This window comes from Furipterus horrens, unplaced genomic scaffold (assembly GCF_987537825.1).
Source record: "Furipterus horrens unplaced genomic scaffold, mFurHor1.1.pri manual_scaffold_4, whole genome shotgun sequence".
Taxonomy (NCBI): Eukaryota; Metazoa; Chordata; class Mammalia; order Chiroptera; family Furipteridae; genus Furipterus; species Furipterus horrens.
In genome coordinates, this window is record NW_028327174.1 from 198,739,247 (window position 1) to 198,762,648 (window position 23,402).

At 56.2% G+C, this 23,402-nt stretch overlaps 3 protein-coding genes and 1 pseudogene across 4 annotated transcripts; 3 read left to right on the forward strand and 1 right to left on the reverse strand.

Moving 5' to 3' along the window:
* The first annotated feature begins 1,540 nt into the window (after positions 1-1,540).
* On the forward strand, positions 1,541-7,118 carry CFAP157 (cilia and flagella associated protein 157). The gene is made up of 9 exons (XM_090276019.1): positions 1,541-1,720; positions 3,140-3,411; positions 4,084-4,237; positions 4,701-4,968; positions 5,320-5,450; positions 5,674-5,824; positions 6,193-6,338; positions 6,495-6,681; positions 6,940-7,118. Exons 1-9 carry the CDS (start codon positions 1,560-1,562, stop codon positions 7,009-7,011), a joined length of 1,542 nt encoding a protein of 513 aa, XP_090132145.1. The 5' UTR covers positions 1,541-1,559; the 3' UTR covers positions 7,012-7,118.
* An 18-nt stretch (positions 7,119-7,136) lies between these two features.
* Positions 7,137-8,654, reverse strand: PTRH1 (peptidyl-tRNA hydrolase 1 homolog). Of its 2 annotated transcripts, none has more exons than XM_090276017.1 (5): positions 8,546-8,654; positions 7,984-8,203; positions 7,658-7,757; positions 7,517-7,562; positions 7,137-7,419 (listed from the first exon to the last, which is right to left on the reverse strand). In XM_090276017.1, exons 1-5 carry the CDS (start codon positions 8,639-8,641, stop codon positions 7,237-7,239), a joined length of 645 nt encoding a protein of 214 aa, XP_090132143.1. In that variant the 5' UTR covers positions 8,642-8,654; the 3' UTR covers positions 7,137-7,236. The 2 variants fall into 2 exon arrangements, with proteins under 2 accessions (XP_090132143.1, XP_090132144.1); XM_090276018.1 differs by having other exon boundaries at positions 7,180-7,419; positions 7,658-7,832.
* Positions 8,655-8,671: 17 nt separating this feature from the next.
* On the forward strand, positions 8,672-23,365 carry TTC16 (tetratricopeptide repeat domain 16). The gene is made up of 15 exons (XM_090275275.1): positions 8,672-8,813; positions 8,990-9,045; positions 9,872-10,044; positions 10,326-10,416; positions 10,596-10,739; positions 12,059-12,159; positions 12,886-13,015; positions 14,849-15,063; positions 15,646-15,890; positions 16,210-16,351; positions 17,927-18,092; positions 18,623-18,765; positions 18,924-19,086; positions 21,637-21,721; positions 22,731-23,365. Exons 1-15 carry the CDS (start codon positions 8,672-8,674, stop codon positions 23,363-23,365), a joined length of 2,631 nt encoding a protein of 876 aa, XP_090131401.1.
* Positions 19,965-20,816, forward strand: LOC150013750 (high mobility group protein B2 pseudogene; annotated as a pseudogene).
* Positions 23,366-23,402: the final 37 nt, after the last annotated feature.

A 23,402-nucleotide genomic window follows, 5' to 3' on the forward strand; every position in this document is an offset into this window, starting at 1 on the left:
TGAATAGGGAGCTTTGGGGAGACTCTCCAAACAAACTCCAGAAACAAGGACCCTTCAACGTGTAGCATCCCTTCCCCACCCCCACCACCTAGAAGGCTGCTGGAAGTCCAGGTGGTCACTCTTGCCACGTGACTGCAGCCACAGTTACAAACTTCACCCTGATACCCAGGAGCTGCCCTGGTGCTGACACACGATGGAGTACAGGTCCCAGAGCGGACACCTTCGGTGGGCGCCGGGCAGCCTGAGGGGCTGCTGGCCATGCTACCCATTGGGCTGGGGATTCAGAGCTACCCCCTCCCCATGATGGACCTCAGGTAGAAGGGTAGAATCCCTGGAGGCCTGAGGAGAAAGAGGGCAGCTAGCAGGGGACAGGCACCGTGGAGAGCCTTCGCCTGGTCTAGGCTTCTGTGGGGCAGCTGCCTAGGTCAGGGAGGAGGCAGTGTCCCGCTGGAGGTGGGGCATTGCTTGGGGCTGCAGGGGCCGGCCCCAAGTCTTGGGCACTGGGTCAGGCCTCTCTCCCCCCTGGGGCCTCTATCACCCTGTCTGCCATCCAGGGCAGACAAACTTGAGCCCACTTTTAACCAACCACTGCTCCAACCTGCCTCGTTGCCAAAAAAAAAAATCCACCACCCAGTTTCTGGCCCTTCCCTGTCCCCTGGCTCGCACTGCAAGGATCCCGCTGTTCACAACATCTAGCCACTCAGACCAACCCCAAATGCTGAAGGCACGCTGCGCTTCCCCTTGTCCAGCTCCAGACTTTCAGGGTGGAAGAGGACCTGCCACTGTCCCAGGAAGCACTGGGTGAAGAGTGGCTGCCCTACTGCTGCCACCCCGGGCCAGAGCTACGGAGTAGGCCTTTGTTGGCCGGGGTCAGCGTGGGGCAGGTGGAACCCTACCACAGAGTCTTGAAGACCTAGCCAGCCTCTGGGCAGGGACGTCCCAGGACCGCAGTACGGGAGCCTCCTACATAAAATGTCTATTTTGAGCATTCGAGATCTTGCTCCCTAGCATGTCATCAGACTGGCTCAAATAAACTCATAAAGGAATAAAAAATAAACATCTATTTCTTACCATACTGCCTCCCCACCCCTCTTTGGGTGAACTGAATGATCCTGTGTAGACACACCACCGAAGGATGAAGTTGGTCTCAGAGGTCTCAGGAGAGGGGCTCCTTGATCTGGGGGCCAGGTGACCAGCTTCTTCTGGTCCTGAGGAGCTCTGGGCACAAAGGGACAGGGTACTGATTTCTAGGGCTCTGACCCACTGAAATATTCCCACATCACTTATTATCACTTGGGGGGGAAATGGGTCTCCCCAGAGCCCAAAAGTGTGCCCCAGGAGCTTGGCATCCTGGTCTCTACCCCAGCCTAGGGCCTCTATGGAGATGCCGTCAGCCTTGGAGGTGGAGGCCATTCGCCATGCCAGCCTTGCCAAGAAGAGGGCAGGGCCCCTTTAAGCCTGGCCTCACTCCCTCAGTTGGTTGCTATGTATGACACCAACTTCCTTAGCAACCACCTGGCCTTTTAAAGGAGCCCTGGAGTAAGGGGTGGTCATCAGCCATGGCTCCGAAAAAGAAGGCAAACAAGGGGGCCAAGGACCCCGAGGTCAAGAAGAAAGGTGGCAAGAAGGATCCCAGCATGGCTGTGGACATGACATTGGCCAAGGAGTCCCAGGAGTTCTACCACATCCAGATCCGAGACCTGGAGGACAGGCTGGCTCGGTGGGTGGGTGGGCAGGGAGGCTGGTCTGCTGGGTTGGAGGCTCTCCGCCCAGAGCTGGCCCCCGCAGGCCGGGCCAGGGATGTGAGGGTTCTCTAACTCTTCCGAGATACTTTCACTTGCCCATTTTTCTTATTTTCAAACTAAGTTCCCTCCCAGTTACCATGCACTAAGTAAGCCTCAGAATGACTCTTAAAAAGACAAAACCCTTTGGTGATGAGTAGGCAGAGGTTCTTGCCCACATGTTGCAGCTAAAGCTAATGTTGAGTCCTTCACATGCGCCAGGCAGGTCCTGTGCTGGTGGTCACTGTGTCCTTGAGACAGAGCCACGAGAGAGATTGTGACACCGTCCCCATTGCTCAGGTGGAGGAACTGAGGCTCAGGGAGGGGAAGTCACTCCAAGAGGAAGAGGTGCCAGAATGGGAGCCCTAGCCCCCAAATTCTCTGCATCAGGCCGCTTCCTTTTCCCCAAGGATGCACAGCCTTTATGCAACAGCTATTCAAAAGATGTTGGGTAAATTGTGAAGTAAAACATCTTTCCAAATAACTTCTACCAATTATTCCATTGGAAACCAGTAAGTCAATTCTGTGATTCTCTGAATTCATAAGCTTCCTTCAAGCTGAGGTTGAATGTATTTTAGGGGAAATGCATTTGGGAGAGTTACTGGTGCCTGCTGTTCGCCAAGCCCCTCTGCCAGGCCCCGAGAAGACAGTGGTGAAGGAGTCAGGGGTCTGCCAAGTGGAACAGACACATCAGTTCTCAACTGTCCGGAGGGACAAGGGCCAACCTACTGAAGGGCACCAAAGAGAGTGTCACAAATATGGCTCGGGGCCAAGAGGGCTCCGCTGAGGCGGTTACACTCAATGGACGAGGGGAGGGAAAGCGAGCAGGTGCAAAGGCTCGGGGCTGCCATGTGCCCAGGTGTCAGGGAGGGCACAGGGCTGGTCAGCTGCGGCAGTAAGCGCTGTGGCCCCGCCTCAGATCGACCTCAGTTCAAGTTCTGGTGCTGCCACTTACTCAGTAGGAGTTTCTTCATCCCGCTGAGCCTCCATTTCCTCATCTATAAGATGAGTACCATCATCAAATACCTCCCTGCTTATGGGTTGTCTTGAGAATTTAACAAATACACACAGAGTACCTACTATGTACCAGGCACTGTCTTTTAAGTGTGGGGGACACAGCTGTGAACACGAGAGGCAAAGGCTCTGCCATCACGGGACTTACAGTCTGATGACGTGATGAACGTCAGGCACTGAGGAGACACTGGCTGCGGTCATGAGCGCAGATCAGGGGGAGACAAGGCTGGATTCTGACCAGGGGGAGCCTCCAATGCCTCTGTGGAAGGGGCCTGAGGAGTGCAGCCCAGGCGCCCAGGCCTGGCTTGCCCAGCCCCTGGAGCTCTGGCCTGCCCTCCGCTCAGGTACCAGCGCAAATGGGACGAGCTGGCCGTGCAGGAGAAGCTGTTCCGCCAGGAGTTTGAGCAGCTGGCCAACAACAAGAAGGAGATCGTGGCCTTCCTCAAGCGCACGCTCAACCAGCGGGTGGATGAGATCGCCGACCTCAACGAGCAGCTGCAAAGCCTGCAGCTGGCCAAGGAGCTGGAGAAGGATGCCTTCGAGGCACAGCTAGCCCAGGTGCGCCATGAGTTCCAGGAGACCAAGGACCAGCTCACCATGGAGAACATCATCATCGGTGAGGGGCCTGGGCGTGCACACCAGAGGTAGGGAACCCGAGACTCTGGCTCTTTGGGCTCAGGTCCTAGCTCTACCGTGATCTCTGTGGCCTTGGGCAGGCTCTTCTCTCTGACCGTTTCCCACCTGGGAAATGGGGATAATACATCCACCTTGAATAACAGCAGCTGCATGCTGCTTCCAATACATTATCTTCCATTCTTGTCCCAGCAATCCTACGAGGCAGGAAATACCATCTTCCCCCATTTGTAGGTAAGGCAGCACCTCAGGAAGGTTAAGTACTTTGGCCAAGGTCACCCACATGGCAAGGGCTGTTTTGAGGCTTAATGACAGCATGACTGCCTGGCCCAGAGGTGTTCAAATTGAATAGCTGTTATCACTGTTGCTTTCATGAGAGGGGAGAAGAGGAGAACATCCAGGAAGGCTTCCCAGAGGAAGTGGAACCTGACCAGTCTTACTGAGATTAGTGGAGGGGACCAGAGCACTTGCCAAGCAGAGACGATGAAAGTGGGCAGGACCAAGTGCAGGGGCAGGCGTCCAGCCCCACTGAGTCAGAAACCACGGCTGGCAAGAGGAAGTGGGGAGCGGGGAGCATCGCTCTAGGCCCTCGCTGCCCTCAGGACCTGCCATCTCAGGCAGCCCCTCACCAGGCCTGTGCCCTGTGGGGGGGCAGGGGGGAAGCTGGCAGCCCTGGAGGAGTTCCGGCTACAGAAGGAGGAGCTCACGGAGAAGCTCACGTCACTGGAGGACCAGCTGCAGAAGCAGGGGCAAGAATACAAGGATTACGTGTACAACCTGGAGAAGAAGTCTGTGCTGGACCAGGACAGGTGGGCAACCACGGGGCTGGAAGCCTTCATCAGTGGGGCCAGGCACAGCCCAGTCCTCAGACCCGTTTGCCTCGGCTTTTAATTGGGGGCACTGCGCTAGCTCATGGACTCCCCACCCTGCACTCCTCGGAATCCTGGCTGATGAACGGAGGATGGGAGAAAATAACCAAGGTCCCCAGTCCCAAGCCTCATGCTAGCGTTGGAGAACCCCTGAATGTTATTTTGCCCCACTCTGTGACTTAAGTCATATTTATCTATTTCATAGGTAATACATTGATTTGGTTCACAATTCCAAAGGTACAGAGAGTCTACAATGAGAAACTTCCTGCCCACAGCCCACCCCTTCCTGGGGGGAAGAGCATAGGTGGCCATAAGCACTCTGAGGACCCCCACATAGGAAGGGGGTGCATGAGGTCCGTGCCCACTCTGCCTGACCCCCTTCACTCCCACCCATCCTGCCTAGAGTGAAAAAGGAAATCATTCAGCGTTTGAACCTGGTGGCCGCTGAGTTCCAAAACATGGCCGCTGGCCAGATGTGGGACACAACGAAGCGGGCCATCCTGGAGAACAACACTGTGACGCTGCAGTTGGCCAAGGCCTGCCAGCATGGCATGAGGCTGCTGCAGGAGAATGACCAACTCCAGGGTGCCCAAGACAAGCTGATCCAACAGCTGGAGCTGCTGGAGAATACCAAGAAGGTCATGGCCAAGAACACCAGAGGCCACAAGAAGGTGTGCCTGCCAGGCCCCCATCACAGGGTGTTTAGCACCTAAAGCAGGAGGGAACCCTAGAGGCCTGGCCTGGAGCCAAGTCAAGAAGGAGGCAGCCCTGAGGGGACAGGCCCTCCTTGTGAGGCTCCGGGGTGCTAGCCCCAGCTCTAGTTTTTCTTTACTTGGTTTAAAGCCCCATAACTTGCTGAAGTGGAACCCACTCCCGGAGCTGGGGGCTCTGCCCAGCAGCTGTCCAGAGAGGCGGCCTCTCTGCACAGTGCAGGGAGCCCTGGCTGAGTCCGGAGCTGGGGCGGTGGGGCTGGCTGAGGGCCCGCAGTGGGCCCAGGGCACGGCCACCTGTGTGCACCGCAGGTCATCCTCATGCTGACCAAGGAGTGCTGCGAGCAGCGGCAGTGCAGAGTGGAGGCCGAGCAGCTGCGCCTCCAGCTGAGCCAGCTGGGGCAGAGCCTCCTGCAGCTGCAGAAGGACAAGGAGGCGCTGAGGTGTGGCCCGCGGCGGGGTGAGCGGTGGGAGCAGGTGGGCGTCCATCTCTTCACAGCCACATGACGCAGGCCAGTGACCTCCCCCCTGTAGAGGGGCCTCAAGGATTCCTCTGTCAAGCAGGCTGAGACCGGGCTGGATGGGGGTCCCCGTGGGCTAAAGAGTGATGGCAGGGTCCTTCACCCTGGAACCAGGAAGCGGCTGACTCGTCTGGCCCTGGACCAGGAGCCAGAGAGACCAGCTGACCCAGCAGCTAGAACGGCAGCAGGCCGAGGCGCAGCGGCGACAGCGGGAGCTGACCAAAGAGCGGAAGGTTCGGGCAAGCCTGGAGACAGCCCTGGACCAGGCCACCGCCTTCCTACAGTACATCCTGCAGGTGACGAGAAGCGGGTGAAAGTTGGGGGGCGGGGAGTGAGCCAAGGACAGAAACCGCTCGGAGATAGCTGGGCCACGTGGAGAAGCCCTGGCCAGGGTCAGAGGCCCGACCTCCCCTGAGACTTTCTTGGCAAGTCTGACCTTTTCTGATTCTGCAACTCAAAGATCCCTTCCAGGTCTTAAAGGAACTGGATGCAGTCCTTCCCAGAGGCCCTGGAAGGCCTTGGGCCTCAGCCCTCCCATGCGGAGAATGGGAATCCCACCATAGCCAGGGAACTGTGCGAAAACAGGCGCTGGGGTTGGACTTAGCGGCGGTGGGTGGTGGGCCCCCCCCCCCGACCCCCAGGCCTGCCCGACCCCTACCGGCAGATGCAGCCAGAGGAAGAGGACGGTGACTATGATGTAGTGTTCCAGCTGCAGCGCAGGGAGATGCTACAGCAGCTCCTGGCCATGCTCAGCTCGGCCACAGTCCCAAGGCCGCAGATGGAGAGCCAGGCCCGTGGCCCCAAGGAGAAGTGAGTGACTTTGTGCGACCCCAGAAGCAGCTGTGGGGCTTGTCTAAGGGCCCTCCTCAGTGACCCTGGGCCAGAACTCGGGCTCCCCGACGCCTCTCTGAACCTCAGCTTCCGCATCTATGAAGTGGAGGCAATGACACGGGCCCCTCCCCGCAGCCTGTGTGGCACCCAGCCACCCCGGCTGCGGCCTCTGCAGCAGCAGCTGTCCAGCATCACAGCCTACCAGCCGGGGGACCTGGGCCTGGTGCCCCGACGGGCCCACATCCCACCCAACCCCGAGGACCTCAGGCTGCTCTCACATACCACCCAGATGAGGATGTCCCACACACACAGCCGCTCTGAGGTGAGTGTGCCCAGGGCCCCCGTGGCAATAAGACGGCAGCCAGCCCTGGGTGCAGACCACAGCTCAGCCACACTGCACTCTGGGAAATGGGCTGCAGAAAGGTGAGGCAAGGCCTCAGCGGGCTAAGCGTGTCCACACGGCCCCTGGGAGGGGGGCCTGCTGGGCCCCGTGGGCCCTTTGGCCCCTGCCTCCTCCACAGGAGGGGGAAGGATAGGAACGCCCCGAGGAACTTCCAAGCAGGCATCTTTAATCTTACAGGTCCACATCTCTCGTTCTCCAAAAACGTTCAAAAAGTTTAGTCTTCCGGAAGTTCCCCTACTTTCCAAGTAAGACACAGAGAGACCAACCCCCATCCGCAAAATGGACCCATCCGGCCACAGTCCCCTTTTAATCCATAGAAGGCCTGGAGCAGCCCAGAAAGAGTTACATAAGTGATAGCAGAGAAAAACAATAAATAAATAAATAATTTTTAAATAAATAAAATGTCTTTATACATTAAAACAAAAGTGACACCACAGGTGGGCGTTGCCCCTCCGCGGACGTGGCAGGCGAGCGTCAGGTGCCCCACGAGGGCCGCCGGCTGCGCTCCCGGATGTGGTCCAGGAGCAGGTCCGTAGCGCGCTCCAGCAGTGGGGGCAGCAGCTCCTGCTCCGAGGGGGAGAAGCAGCCCAGCACGTGCGCCTGCACTGCGCCAGGGTGCGTCGGGCGCCCGATGCCCACGCGCAGCCGTGGCATCGCCTGTGGAGGAGCAAGGGGGCCGGGGCAGCGTGGTGAGGAGGGTTGGGGCTCCGTGCCCAGCCACCCAACCCAGAGCGGGGCAGAGGGGCGGACTCACGTTGGAGTTGAGGCAGCTGATGCAGGAGCGAACGCCGTTGTGGCCCCTTCAAGGACGGGGAAGGGGCAGTCAGTGCTTCCCTGGGTCGGCACCCCTTCCCCACCCCCACCGGGAGGCCAGCATCCCTAGCTCGGGCCTCACCTGGCGCTTCCCCCCAGCTTCAGAGCCAGCTTCCCCAGGGGCTTGTCCAGCTCGTCGTGCACCAGGTAGACCTCCTCGGCTGTCAGCCCGAACAGCTCCGCTTGGCACAGGGGAACGGTGGCCCTGGTTACTGCTGACCTGCCCACCTCACAGCCCCCATAAAGAGGGGCCGCAGCTAACCCCCCTTCACGTGTAAAGAAACTGACGCCCCCACAATAGCCGAGGCGGTGTGGCAGCTGGAACTCAACAGGCACCCCAGAATCCCTCCCCTCTGGCCCCTGCGCCCTCCCGGCCAGGCCAGCCTGCCCCTGGTGCCCTCAACTCACCGGCCTGGGCCACGCTGCGCCCGTTGGCATTCATGAGACGCCGCGGCCGAAGCAGGACCAGCTGGGCATCCCCAAGCGAGGCCAGGGCGAGGTCGGCGGCGCAGCGACGGTCGCGGGCCCAGCTCTCCGCCACTCCCAGCCGCCGCGCCAGATGCCCCAGCACCGCCATACCCACGCTGTGCCGCGTGCCGGGCAGTCCAGGGTTCCCCAGGCCGGCCACCTGCGGGCGGCACCGGGGAAACTGAGGCCCGACAACCCTCGCCGGCCCCTATCTCACAATGGCCCCTGGGACCCAAAGCAGAAGAAAGTAGTAACGGAGAAGGGAAGGGTCGCGAAGAGGAGGCGCGGAAACCCCGGCGACTCCAGAAGGCTGAGTGGAAACTGGAGCCCCGCGGGCTGCGCAGGCGGAGCTCCCCGAAGTTGAGATCCCTGCGGGGCATCGGACCCATTTCTAGATAAGAAAACTGAGACAAGGAGTTCGGGGGACTTGGCGCGGGAGACAGTAGCAAAACTGGAGTTACGCCTCGGGAGCCCCTAGGAAGCCTCCCCTCATTCTACTCACCAGCCACCGCTTCCCTGGGGGCCGGGGTTCCAAAACGCACCCGCTCATGCCGCGACTCAGCCACTGCCCGGCGCGCGCTAGGCCGGGCAGCGGCATGCTGCTCCCCTTCCCCGCCCCGCCCCGCCCATGACGTCATCCACCATTTGGCCAATCGCGGTCACCACCTGCCTCCAGCGTCCAATCCGCGGAGGGGAGGAAGTGGCGGGGCGGTGGCTGTGTCTGGGCACCCCCGCGCATTCCGTGACGCGGCGTCACCGCGTCCGGACGGGTTTGTTGTGAGGTTCGCAGAGCCCTTGCTTTATCTCCGGACTGGGAGGAGCGAGCCTTGCTCTGGCCCGTGCTGTGGTCGTGCCTCGCCGCGGAGACCCGGCACGTCCTCCCCACGCTGCGGCCTCAGCCTCCCCAGCTAGTAAGAGTTTGCTACTCTTTCTCTGGCTCAAACAGCCCTCGGCTGCCGGAGGCGTGGCCAGGGGGCGGAGCCTGTGGGCGTCGTGGAGATGGTGCCTAGCAACGTCTGGGCCAGGGCCGCGCTGTAGCCAATTCAGCCCCACTGGTCTTCCTGGAAGGGGCCTCATGACAGACTCCGGAGGGGTGCGGGAGAAAGCTAAAGCAAAGGCAGAGGGTCGGGAGAGAAGAGACCTACACTGAGTTTTCAGGAAAGGTTTTGAGTATGGGAGAGGCAGGATCAGCTGTACAATTCAGCAAAGTCCCAGGCTGCTGTGCAGAGAACAGAGGACTTGGGACGTGCGCCCAGTGCGGAGGTTGGAGGGGTGGCCGATGCTGGCGTCCTGGCAGAGATGGCACTGGCCCAGATGAGAGGGTGAGAGAAGAGGAGGTGTCTAAGAGGTCTTTAGGAGATGGGACAGACAGGACTTGAGGACTGATGGGACGTAGGTCTCTGTCCGGCATAGAAGGTGGATTTACAGCTCAGTTTGACCTGCTGGGCGTGGGCGTCACACAGGATATGCTGGGAGCTGCAGGCCCCTGGAGCCCGCAGCTTGGGACAGGGTCTGAGCTGTAGACATTAGAGTTTTGGGTGTCAGTAGCTGGAGAAGGGTAATGAGGGGAACCAGGAAGAGCGGAGCGCAGTGTGAGCCTGAAACTCTTGACCCCTGACCTTGACCATAGGAGAGGGGGTGGGACGGAACTGGAGAGAGAATGGAACATCCCTAAAGGGAAAAGGCTGGGAGTGCCACCAGACCCGACTGTGGCTCCTGCCAGGCCGCAGTTCCACCCCTCCTCCATCCTGTAACACACCTGACCAGAGTGTAAGTGCATAGGGGTCATCTCTGAGGCCTGCTCCAGCTTGCTGTCCCTTGGTACTAGGATCCTCTGGGGCTTGAACAGGCTCCCTCACAGCACATCCCAAAGCCACAGGCGACTCCGCTCCCAAAGGAGACCATAAGGCGCATCTTTGGGACCAGCCAGGTGTTCCAGAGCTTTGATGAGATAAGACCATCGATCACTGGGTTAACAGTGCCCTTAAAAGTCAGAGAATAGTGAGTGACTACTTTGTCCCAGGGTCCCTGGTGTCTATTCACATGCTGTGCAGCTTTGAGCCAGTTACTCTCCCTCCCTGGGCTTCAATAAACTCACCTGTGTAATAGGGCTCTTCTGCCTCAGTGGATCAAATGCTGCTGGCCCAGATGAGCTCCAAGAATCTCCTACCCATCCTGTCTCCACCCAAGTGCCTCTCACCCACTTGCACAGCCCCAACTGTATGCCCTAGGTGGGTCAAGGTCACGGCCCACCCCTCTGCCTGTGCCTCCTGTCCCCACAGCTACCACCAAGGCTACCAGTGCTTGGAGCAAGAAGACTGGGAGTTGGCTGTGCTTTTCTTCTCCCGTGCCCTCTACCTGGACTCCCAGCTGGTGAGGGGGGAGGTTTGGGTGGGCACAGGCAGTCTCTGGTACACATCCCTCTCACTGTCTATCACACCTGCCAGGTCCCTCCTTTCAGGGCCACCAAGTCCTTGCTGGTCACTGAGTGTCAAGCCTCAGGGTGGGCTGGGGGGAGGGGATGACAGCAGCCTGGGTTTCCTCTTCCTCAGGTAGACTTCTATGTTTTAAGAGCCGAAGCCTACATCCGGCTGTGTGACTTCTCCTCGGCCACCCAGAATCTGCAAAGGGCCTACTCCTTCCAGCCAGAGAACACCAAGTTCCTGGAGCGCCTCACCTTTGTGCTTTACCTGCAGGTGCCTGGGGCAGCCCCAGGCCATGCTAGGTGCCCACCTCACACCCAGGCCTGCTGGGTCTCCCTCTGGCTATGGGGCTTCCCTTGCTCCTGAGACTAGTTCTGACTCCCTGGGAAACACCTTGTCTCTGTGTCTGTCCCTCTCCTGACCTCTCCCACATCCCAAGTAGGCCAACCACCCAGAGCTGGGTGAAGTTTTGTTTTTTTTTAAAGATTTTATTTGTTTATTTTTAGACTGAGGGGAAAAGAGGGAGAAAGAAAGAGAAACATGATGTGTGAGAGAGACAGCGATCAGTTGCCTCTCACATCCCCAAATGGGGACCTGGCCTGCAACCCAGACATATGCCCTGACTGGGAATCGAACAGGCGACCTTTTGGTCCACAGGCTGGTGCTCAATCCACTGAGCCACACCAGCCAGAACTGGGTAACATTTTGTAACATTGTCCAGCAGAACTTTCTGCAATAATGACAATGATCTACTCGGCACTGTCTAATCTAGTAGCCGTTAGCCACATGGAACTGTTGAGCCCTTGAAATGTGGCAAGTGTGACTGAAGAACTGATTTTTTTTCATTGTATTTTATTTTAGTTAAACTTATTTAGCCACATGAAACTGATGGCTATTGTACTGAGCAGTACAGACCTAGAATCTAGAGACTCTAAGCACTAAAAAGGTAATACTGGCCCCATTTGCAGTTCAAAAACGATATTAAACCATAAGTACCAACAAAGTCCTGAGTTTTTCCCATTTTGAAAACTTAGATATCTTTGTTTTTAATGTCAATAATTATTCAATTCTTGAAAAGAAACATTTGGGACACCCACATCACATGCTTAATCTGTCTGTTGGGGTCCTGAGTCCAGCACTGACACTTCCTGTGTGACCTTGGGGAAGTTACTTCACCTCTTGGAGCCTCAGTTCTTTTACCTAAAAGCAGGATGCTCGTTAGTACCAGTGAGATAGCAAGTTCAGGTTCTCAACACAGCGCTCGGCACGCAGAGCCCTGGTCCTGGCCAGAGCCTGTTACTGTTGGCTGCGGCGCTTGCCTGCCTCCCAGACACTGTTATTTCTCTTTGTTCCTGTGTCTCTGTATTGCTGTCTCTCGCCAAGTATATATTTCTCACTTCCTCGTGCTGTCTCCCCCTAGCTCTGTATCTCTGTCCATCTGTGTCTTTGACTCTTCAAGTCTCTCCAGATCTAAAGAACTCTGTCCCTGTCTCTGGTCTCTGTCCCCTTCCACCCCAGCATTGCCGGCTCCCTCTCATGAGTGCTGCTGGGCCAGGGCTGGAAGCAGAAGTGCCTGCTCCTTGTGTCCCCAGGGCCAGTGCCTGTTTGAGCAATGTGCCTTTCTGGACGCCCTGAACGTCTTCTCGCAAGCTTTTGAGCTCCAGCCCGAGAAATCCTACTTCCGTTACCGATGGTAAGTGTCCCATTTGTGTCCTTGCCGGTCCGGTTCTCCAGCAGTCCCTTCCCGTCCCTCTAGCACAGAGATTTTCAACCGGTGTGCCACAAGAATTTTAAAAATATTCAATACTTGACTATTTAGTCAGGGCCACTGACCTCTTTTCTCTTAGATTGTCAAATTAAAAAGTGACATCAGCCCTGGCCAGTGTGGCTCAGTTGGTTGGAGCATCATCCTGTACACCAAAAGGCTGTGGTCCAATTCCCTATCAGGACATATGCCTGGGTTGTGGGTTCAGTTCTCTGGTCGGATTGATGTTACTCTCACATCGATGTCTGTCTGTCTGTCTGTCTGTCTCTCTCATCAGTGGATATATCCTCGGGTGAGGATTGAAAAGTAATAATAGCAACAGCCACTACAATAGCCACCTGGTGTAGCTCAGTGGATTGAGTGCCGGTTCACTTCCCAGTCAGGGCACATGCCTGGGTTGCGGGCCAGGTCCCCAGTTGGGGATGTATGAGAGGCAACCACATATTGATGATTCTCTCCCTTTCTCCCTCCTTTCCCCTCTCTCTAAAAATAAATATATATTTTTAAAGTATACCTCTTTTTTGTCAGATCAGCAAAAAATATATTTTTTGGTGTGCTACAGAATTGTAGTAATTAGTTCATGTGTACCATGATGTGAGAAAGGTGGGAAACTGCTGCTTTAGCAGACAGAGCACCTTTGCTCTTTGCCCTCAGCATGGCCTGTCTCCTGGCCCTCAAACGACATCATGACTGCCTCTCACTTGTCACCAAGGAGGTGAATATTGGCACGACCAATGCTGATGTCTACATCCTCCGGGCCAGGCTCTATAACTTCTTCCAGAAGGTAGAACAGGGAGGGTGGGGCAGGTGGTGGCCCTTCTCCCAGCCTGCATGCCCCCCAGCACACACCAAGATTGTAGGAGGCAGCTAGGTCATCAGCCAGCTCTGAAATCGCCTCCCACAGTGCAGTAGGGGACTGTCCTCTGTGGGCAGAGGCCCCGACTGGCACTGACAGTAGTTGTTCCATTGTCACTGAGCTCCAGCTCTGTGCCAGGCCTGCAATGGCCCCCAGAAACCACAAGGTAAGAGACCTGGGCCACCACTGCCATTACAGAACTCACAGTCCTGGGGAGACATCCCTGAACAGGTAATTGCATGAAGAATGACTTCAGGAGAGTATGAAGCAGTGTTAGAGTTCCGTTAGAAAGGTGGCTTCCTCCCTCCCTCCCTCCCTCCTTCCCTCCCTATTTGCCTCAGTGGGCATTTACTAAGCATCCCCAGCTGGCACACTCCCCGGACTAGGCATGGGGACAGACAGTACAGGGAACAGCTTAGGGGCAAGGGAAACTTGGGGTCACAAGGGAGGAGGGGACTTTCGGTGTGTGAGGGCATCAGGCAGGACCTTGAGAACCCAGGACAACCCTGCCTTCTTCCTGGGGACAGTAGGAACCTCAAAAGTGTGTCCCCTGGGGCAGTGGGCTTTAGAAAGATCCTTCTGGCTGCCAGAGGGAGTGTGGGCTGGAGGGGCAAGTCTGGAGGCCAGGAGCCTGGGAGGAGGCTGGGTGCCATCCAGCAGAAGAGGACGGGGCCAAGGGAGGATGGGCAAGGAGGCAGTTTCACTGTCCTTGGAAGTCAGGACCAGACTGACTGGGAAGGTGCCTGAGGGAAGGAAGGGATCCAGAACACTGACCGGGGAAAGAACAGGGGAGGGCGGTGGGGTCAGCAGGGGTTCCCTTCAGCTCACCAGGTGGGGCATCCTGGGGGTGGTTGGAAAGGTGAGCCTCCCTATGCTGGGGGCTGGGCTTCTGTGTCCCACACTGAGTCAGTGGGTAGGTATCCTTCAAAGGTAGGAGAGTAGTAATTATTGATAATTATTGTTGACTGTCAGGATTTTAGCCGCTCCCACCACTTCAGCCCTTGCAACGCACTTGCTAAGCACTTTGCTCATGTTTATCTCAAAGGCTTCAGTAGGTACAGCCCCTTGTCATCTTTTCACAGATGAGGATACAGGACTTGCTTAAGGTCACACAGCCAGTTCTCAGTGGCACTGCCCCTAGCCTCTCCCATGGGTCCACTCTCGACTTCCCAGTGTCCACAGTTTGCTCTGCTCACCCTGCAGCCAATTACCCTGTAGGACACAGGTACTTGCTAAAACTGTTTGTTGACTGACTGACAGACCTACTCACCCAGTGGAAGGTATTTGCCTGGGGATGTTTTCTGTTCCTGTCCAGGCCTGAATCTGTTCTTGGTCAGTTATCTTGGGCTTAAAGGTCAAAGAAATGGGGGAGGGGAGGGTAGGAAGGACGAGACAGCCACCATCAGGATGCCACACCCTCCCCCCACCCTGAGTGAGCCTCACGGGAGGCCTGCAAGGAGGCAGTCTTCCAAATCCCAGTCCGTGGTAGAAACCACCAAGGCTGACCTGGCCCACCTGAGGTCATGTCTGGGAAGGGGCCGACAGGGATTGGACCCAGAATGGAATTTTTCCACTATGTTCCTTGCCTGCTTCAAGAGGCAGAACAGGCAGAACAGCAAAGTGGAGCCACTGAGGATGGGTGGCATGGTACCAGCCTGCCCAGAGAAAGGCCCCTACAAGCCTGGCGGTCTGCCTGCCCGTACTGGACAGGGTAGGGCTCAGCTTGGCCTGTGCCCCTGATGTCACCCCCTGCCCCTGCAGCCCAGCCTCTGCTATCAAGACCTGCACAGCGCCTTGCTATTGGATCCCAAGCACCCACAGGCCAAGGCGCTGCTCCAGATGATGGTGGACAAGGCCCAGAAGTCATACCAGGATGCCAGGATCCTAGCTGTGCAGGGCAAACTGCAGCATGCAGTGCAGTGTATCAACTGTGCCATAGAGAACAACCCTCTGGACCCCAGCCTCTTCCTCTTCCGGTACAGCAGGGCAGGTGCCAGTCTTAGGTCCAGCTGAGTGCTCTCAGGGAGCTCTTGAATCTACGTGGGCTTCAGTTTCCCCATCTAACCTTTACTAATCTTTCCCTGATCCCCACTGGGGTCCAGGCATCATGACAGGTGGTTTCTGCAGGCAGCAGCCTCAGTTACCTGAGGAATCCTGGGCCCACGGGCCTGCTGAGCCCAGCTCAGTGGACAAGGCTTGGGTGTGAATCTGACCCTGACAAGGACTCACCACTGATTCAGGGCCCTTTAACTGCCTTGAGCCTGGGTTTTCCCAGATGAACAGTGGGGGTGAAACATCTGTGTATGGAAAGGCCTTAGCTGCATGTACCTGGCTCCCAGAAAGAAAGAGGGAAGCTATTTTTGAGAAAAATAAAATTACTGGTGACTAGCAGGTTATCTGAGCAGCAATCCAGGCCCCACAGACCAAACCTAGTGAGGGTTGGGGGATCCCCACCACCACCACCACTTCCACCGGTCAGAAGGCCCAAGGGGGCAGCGGCTTGCCCAGCCACCCCCAGTCAATGGCCGTGCTTTGGCCCTCATGTCCCTTCCCCACAGGGGCACCATGTACCGACGGCTCCAGGAGTTCGATGCCGCCGTGGAGGACCTCCTGAAGGTTCTGGACATGATGACCGAGCGCCAGGAGGCCATGGTGCGGCAGGCGCAGCGCCAGCTCCTGCTGGCCTACAACGACTTCGCGGTGCACTGCTACTCGCAGGGCGCCTACCAGGAGGGCGTGCTGCTGCTCAACAAGGCCCTCAGGGACGAGCAGCAGGAGAAAGGCCTCTACATCAACCGCGGCGGTGAGCGGGGGCGGCCGGCCCGGAGCCCCTGGCCTTCCCAAGGCCTGGGCTGGGCACTTGAGGCCCCTGAGGGAGGGAGGAAAGAGGGAGGGAAGGAGGGAACATTTAAGAGTCTCAGCGACCCCCGGACACACTCGGGGAAGCTTTGCCTTCGACAAACTGGCTGAGGACCGCTCAGCAATCAGGCACGGAAAGCCTCCCGCAACTGCCCACCAGTTTCAGGTCTCGCCCTCCGGGGGGTGGAGCAGACTGAGCTGGGCTTTCGGACATTAGGGATGGGGGTCCACTCAGCCCCCCGGCGCTGGGTCTCGGGCCCCAGACTGCTTCTTCCAGCTGGGCCACCTGACCTTTGCCGAGGCGGACTACCAGCAGGCGCTGGCGCTGAGCCCGCAGGATGAGGGTGCCAACCTGCGTATGGGCCTGCTGCAGGAGAAGATGGGTTTCTGTGAGCAGAGGAGCAGGTGCGCCCCGGCGGGGGCGGGGCCATGTGCTGGGGGCGGGGCCATGTGCTGGAGGAGGGGCTATATGCTGGGGGCGGGGCCTGGGGCCGGGCCACGCCTGCTGGGAGCCTTGGGTCAAGATGCTTTTGCTTTCCCAAGTTGTGTATCCTAAATATAGATTTTATTTTCCAAGTTTCCGCTAAAAACCTTTCACTTTTTTCGTGATATTATGGTAATTTTACTTTTTATAAAAAAGTATTCAGTAAGTTATAACTGAGAACCTGAGAGTTCCTTCTAGTATCTACCTCTGAACGCCTCCCCGCCCCCATAAGTTTGGTAAAGATTCCTTTAGACTGTTTCCTATGCATGTATTAACAATGATCATTTACAAAAGTGAGATCATGCTAAATTGTGTATTAACTTGCTTTTTTATTTACCATGATATTACATATAAGACCACCAATCTCTTTTTACTGCTTGTATAATATTCCATCCTATGGGAGAACTATAGAGGACTGTCTTATTTATTTATCCACTTTACTGGTGATGAAGAGTTGGGCTGCTTTCAGTTTTTTACTATAAATAATGCAGTAATGAGCACTCAGGACATATCTTTTCATGCACTCATGCTAGTAACACTATAGTTAGATTACCAAAAGTTAAATTGTTGGGTTAAAGAGTGTGAAAATTTAACGTTTTATATAATATTCAAATCCAAAAACAGTGAACCAATATAAATTTCTCCCAGGGAAAGAGTCTTGGTTTCCCCAAATCTCCCTAGCAGGGGGTATTAAGACTATTTTTCTTTATCTTTATTTTTATTTTTTCAATTGATTTTTACAGAAAGAGAGGAAAACGGAAGGGGGGGAGCATCAATTTATTGTTCCCCTTATTCAAGCATCATTGGTTGATTCTTACATGTGCCCTGACCGGGGACTGAACCCATAACCTTGGTGTATTGGGATGACATTCTAACCAACTGAGCTACCAGGCCAAGGCCAAGACTGTTTTTCAACTCTGCTAATCTAACAGGGGGAAAAAAAGAAATGCTCTCTTACACTTGACTTTGCATGTTTAAATTGCTAGTGCAGCAAAGCATCTTTTATGTATTTATTGACCATTATGCCCTGCCCAAATCTTTTCCCATTTTGCTATTAAATTGCTCATTGAAAAAATTATTCTTGGCTATAAAAGTTCTTTATAGGTTAGGAAAATTAGCTTATCATATGCCTTATGTAGCAAAATATAGATATCCTATTTTTGCTTTCCTTTGTGGTGTTTTTGCTACTCAATAACTTAGGATTTAATCACAGTCAAATTAATTTTTTAATTTTTAGTTGCTAGGTGTATGACAGTCTCAGGAAGTCCTTCCCTAATCCAAAATCATAAAGATGTCCACTTGTGTCGGTGTTTTACACTAGCATATGAGTGTTGGGTCCATCAAGAGCATAACTGGAGAAGAGCAGAGGGGCACGATGGCAGGGGACAGAGACCAGCCAGTTTTCCCCAAACTCCCCAGTGGAGCCCAGAAGCTGCTATCCCCCCCCCCCCCCGAGTGGCCTAGCTCACTGCCGCCCGTGGCCCGCTATCTTGCAGGCAATTCCAGAAGGCAGAGAAGCACTTCTCAATGGCCATCCAGCACAATCCCCAGAGGGCACAGCACTACCTGCACCGCGCCAGGAGCCGGCTGCTCACACAGAACATTTTTGGGGCCCGCCAGGATGTTGCCACTGCCCTGCTCCTTGACCCTAACCAACCGAAGGTGGGTTCCCGCTGGGGGCCAGGAGGGTGGACTCCAGAGTCAATAGCCCTGGCCACCTGAAGATATTCCCTATCCCTAGAAGAAAGCTGGTTTCCTAGCAACTGATAAGAGATGCTAATGCCAGGCACTGTTCTAACCACTTCAGCTCACATCACTCTGTCCAACCCTCTTCAGCACCCTACCAGCAGGTAATATTATCACTTCCCAACTGACAGGCGAAGAGGGTAGGGCTCGGAGAAGCCCGTGCCCTTGCCCCAGGTCACACAGCTTAGAGGTTAGACCCTGATCTGTCTGGCTCTAGAACCCATGGCTAGACTCACGCCATCAGCACCCCCTCACTGAATAGCTCCTTTCTTGTGGTCCCCTCATAGTTCTGGGGCAAAAGGATCCAGCCGTTTAAAAACAATAATTTATAAACTCTTCCCTCTTCAGCCCCTGCAAAGGGACCCTGCAAAGGCAGGGCAGCCCCCTTTCCTGGTAGCCCCCTGCCGTGGCCCACCCCTGGCTCTGATCACCCCCTTTCCTGGCAGCTGCTACCGCTGATGACCAACCTCTTCCCGGGCATGTCAGTGGAGGAGGTGCTTAGCAGCCAGGTGGCCCACCTGGCCAGGCTGCAGCTGCGTCAGGTGGCGGAAAGCAGGCTGCAGGACAGCCTCTCTCAAGGCATCGTGGGGTAAGGTCCTTGGGCAGGGGCTGCAAGCCGGGAGTGGGAATGATTGGGGCCTAGGGCTCCTCTGGCCCCAGCTGCCTCCTCAGGCCACTGTCCAGGCCTGGGGACAGTGGGGTGGATCACGGGGACTCACCCAGTGCTCTGGGGCCATGGCTGGGCAGGCAGCTCAGGAAGCGGGAACTAGAACGCCAGAAGGCCCGGGCCTTGCAGCTCTCCTGGAAGCAGGGGCAGCCTTCGGAGACCCCTGAGGAACTGGACTCCACTCCCCAGACCCCGCAGGCAGAGCCAACGCACCCAGAGGAGGCCAAGGACCCCAAGGAGGAGGTGAGTGGGCCAGAGGCCAGAACACCTGAGGTCTCTCCAGGTGGAATGCACCCCAAGCCAGAGCTGAGGGATGCAGGCTGGCTAGAGGCTGGCTTCCAGGCCTAGCTGCGCCACCACTCAGCAGTGTGACTGGGGCTGAGACCTCTTGCTGTGAGATGGGGATGGTACCAGTGAGGGGTACCCTGAGGGAGTGCACATGAGGATGTGTGCCCCTCCCAAGGAGGCTTCTCAAATCTTGCCCACACTCACCTTCATAAATGCTGCTCTGTGCACTGGCCACTCGTGACAAGTCTTCTTAATTCTTAAATTCATTTATGAGAACTTTTCATTGAGTGTAACACAGAGAAAAGTACAAAAATCAGAAATGAACCGTTTGATGAATTTTCACAAACTGAATTCACCCATGACATCGTTACCCACATCAAGAAAGAACACTCCCAGCTCCCCAGGAGCCCCCTTCGAGGCCCCTCCGTCAGCCCGGCCCAGGCCGAAGGTGAGTGTGCCTGCTGCTCAGGGGACAGAGCCATGTGCCTTCTGGTCTCTGCTCCCTCCAGTAGACAGCGTCTGTGACACGCATCCAGGCTGAGTGCTCATTCTCACGTGTGGAGAATCCCATCCTGCGACGCCCCACAGTGTAATATTTATCCACTGCTGCTGTGGGACAGCGTGTGAATCAGTGTGCCAAGGACAGTGGGCACGACCGAGGGAAATGGGCTGTACTCTGGGGACTGACTCGTGAGGAACTGGGGAGCTTCTCCATTGCTCTGCATGTCTAAACGGCCAGAATCCCTCGCTACCTTTCTAGCTCACAGTAAACACAAAAATACAAAACTTCAGTTCACGCCGGAGCCCAGCGAGGAAAGCGTCTCGGTAGACGCCGTCTGTCACCATGGCTAAAGGAGACCCCAACAAGCTGAGAGGCAAGATGTCCTCGTATGCCTTCTTCGTGCAGACGTGCTGGGAAGAGCACAAGAAGAAACACCCAGACTCTTCCGTGAACTTTTCCGAATTCTCCAAGAAATGTTCGGAGAGATGGAAGACCATGTCTGCGAAGGAAAAGTCAAAATTCGAAGATATGGCAAAGAGTGACAAAGCTCGCTATGACAGGGAGGTGAAAAATTATGTTTCTCCCAAAGGTGATAAGAAAGGAAAGAAAAAAGATCCCAATGCTCCTAAAAGGCCTCCACCTGCCTTCTTCCTGTTTTGCTCTGAACATCGCCCTAAGATCAAAAGTGAACACCCTGGTTTACCCATTGGGGATACTGCAAAAAAATTGGGTGAAATGTGGTCTGACCAGTCAGCCAAAGATAAGCAACCGTATGGACAGAAAGCAGCTAAGCTAAAGGAGAAGTATGAAAAGGATATGGCTGCATACCGTGCCGAAGGCAAAAGTGAAGTGGGAGAGAAGGGTCCTGGCAGGCCAACAGGCTCAAAGAAGAACGAACCAGAAGATGAGGAGGAGGAAGAAGAGGAAGAGGATGAGGACGAGGAAGAGGATGAAGACGAAGAATAAAAAGCTATCCTGTAACGATGTGTATGGAGTATGTGTGTGCGCTCAGGCAATTGTTTTGCTAAGAATGTGAATTCAAGTGCAACTCAATATTAGCTTCAGTATAAGAACTGTACAGATTTCTGTATAGCTGGTAAGAATCTTTGTAGAGAAAATACTTTTTTCAAAATGCAGGTTGTAGCTTTTCGAGGGGCTACTACATACAGTTAGATTTTAAGGCTTTGGATGTTAAATGTTTCTAAATATTTATTGGTTTAATTTCTTGACTTGTGTATGGTAGCACAGCGAACTCAGCAATTAGTATCAGTAGTAAATTTTGGGTTTTTTAGAATGTTGCATTTGTTTTTTTAATAAAATTATGTATATTAAAAAATATATACAAAACTTCGGTCTGTGTGGCCCCCGAAGTCATCGTGTGAGCCCCCTCCCTCAGGGAGGCGCTGCGCTGGCACCTGTGCACTGGCGCTGCTAGCGAGTGCCCCGCAGCCCTGCGGGCCAGCCCGAGGGGACCCGAGCCTGGCTGTGGAGCCCCGCAGACCCAGACTCAGGCCCCGCTTCTCCTCGGCTGAGTGCCTGGGCAGGCTGCCCGGCGCGCAGAGCCTTGGTTTCCTGCTCCGTGACGTGGTAACGGCGGTAGTTTCCTCCCGGTGTGTGGGAGGATGAACTGGGATAAGACATGTAAAGCCACGGAGAAGCTCCCCAATTCCTCACGCGTCATTTCCAGGGTACAGCACTTTACAGGTTACAGAAGCCCATTCCAGACTTGAACTCATTTGCATTCTGCAGATGGGGAAACTGAGGCCCATGCAGCCCCTTGAACAGTGCCTTGCTCACAGCAGCCTGCTGACCACTCCCCTTCCTGTCCAGTTGCAGCCTCTCCATGTCCCCACCCAGCCCTAATCTGGGACCCCTGTGAAGCTCTAAGCTCAAGGGAGCAGTCACTGATGGTTCCAATGCCTGCTGGCCTTCCCGAGCTGCAGCCACGGGCCCCGGGCTCCCCACGGCCTGACTGCCCAGCCCGTCTCTTGCCCTAGGAGAAGCCGGAGCCGGAGCCGGGTCCTAGCAAGGTGACGTCCCTGTCCGACAGCTACCTCGATCAGACCTCTTCAGGCTCCGCCTTGGGCGGTAAGTCCCCGATGTTCCTGCCAGGCCTGCGTGAGCCAAAGCCGCAGAGTGGGCAGAGGTCAGGGATCCGACTCCCTGGCCTGGGTGTGAACGGGGACTCTGCTGCTGATGGCTGTGTGACCCTAAAGGGGAGTGTCATCCCACCTGTGCAGGGGGCGTGCTGAGTCCCCAGGGTGGCGACGCCCGGCCCAGGCCTGGGGCTGGCTTTCCCTACAGCCACTTCACGCCCCGCTCAGGCCCCGCTCAGACCCATCTTCTCTCTGCCCCCTTGCCTCGCCCTGAAATAAGCCCACAAACCCCGTGCTTGTCCAAGGGGCTTTTACCCCCAATTCCACCAGGCACTAGCATGGCAGGGACAAAAGTCAAACACCCAGGAATGCTGTTCCTAACACAGTCCCGAGGGCAGGTGTGAGCTGTCCAGGGTAGGGATAGAAATAGCGGGGGCCAGCCGTCCTTCCACTCAGCGTGGTTCAACTGACCAGGGAGTCCGGGGCTGGGCTCCACACGCCGGTTATGGGCACGAACGGCCCCGCCCCCGCCCCGGGGAGCTCTCAGTCCTGAAGGGAAGAAGGCACGTGGGTAAACAGGTAACCAGGACAGTGTAGACGTACACTGGAGGGCTGTGGGTGCATTTAGCCCCCTTTGGGGGGTCAGAGAGGGCTCTCAGGACCTGAAGGAGTAGGGGTTAGTCAAATGTGGGAAGGTGGAGCAGGGCGAAGTGCAGGCCGTTGGCTGTGGCTGGGACGCAGAGGGCAAGGGGTAGCCGGCACCGTGGAGGCCAGGGCTAGGCGAGTGGGACCCTCAATATCCGCCCCCCTTATCTTACAGCCCTTGCCCACCTACAGGGCTCAGGTTGCTGAGGACGGGTGGGCTGGCATGCTCTGGCAGGCCCTCCCCTTGGCCATGCAAGACCTCCGGGATATGGGTAAGGGGGAGGCCTAGAGCCTCCTTTTCCTGGGGCTGCCCAGGGAAAGTGGCCTGATGGGTGCTCTTGGCACACCCTTCCCAGTCAGGACCCTGTCTACCTCCGAAACAGAGATGTCCACCCCCTGTCAGGAATACAGGAGCACCTCGGCTTCCACTGTGACATCCTCTAATTCCTCCCTGCCGAAGACTCAATCCTCAGACTCAGGAACCGACAGGGAAGACCTGCGCCTGAGCCAGCACTTCAGAAAAACCAGGGCTGCCCGGGGCCAGAGCCAGAGGCCCAGGAAGACGGAGGCCACGCAGAGCCAGAGCCAGGGGCCCAGCAACACGGAGCCCACGCAGGGTCCAAGGCAAAAGCCTAATAAGACCAAAGTCACCCAAGGCCCAAGGCAGAGGCTCAGAAAGACCAAGGTTGCTCATGGCCGGAGATGGGGACCCAGCAAGGCTGAGGCCACCCAGGGCCAGAGCTGGGGACTGATCCGAAGTTCCAGCAAGACCAAGACTTTCTATGACCCGAGCTGGAGCCTCAGCAATACTGAGGCCACCCAGAGGCAGTGCCAGCATCCCAGCAAGACCAAGGTTTCCCAGAACTGGAACTGGAACCAGAGCACCAGCTTAGGTTCCAGCAAGATGGGTATCACCCAGGGCCTGAGTCAGAGCCCCAGCAAAATCCGGGCTGGCCAGAACGCCAGCCCTGACAGTTCCTCTGCTCTCTGAAGGGGCCACTGAGCCCCTCACTTCTTGCTGGAAATGG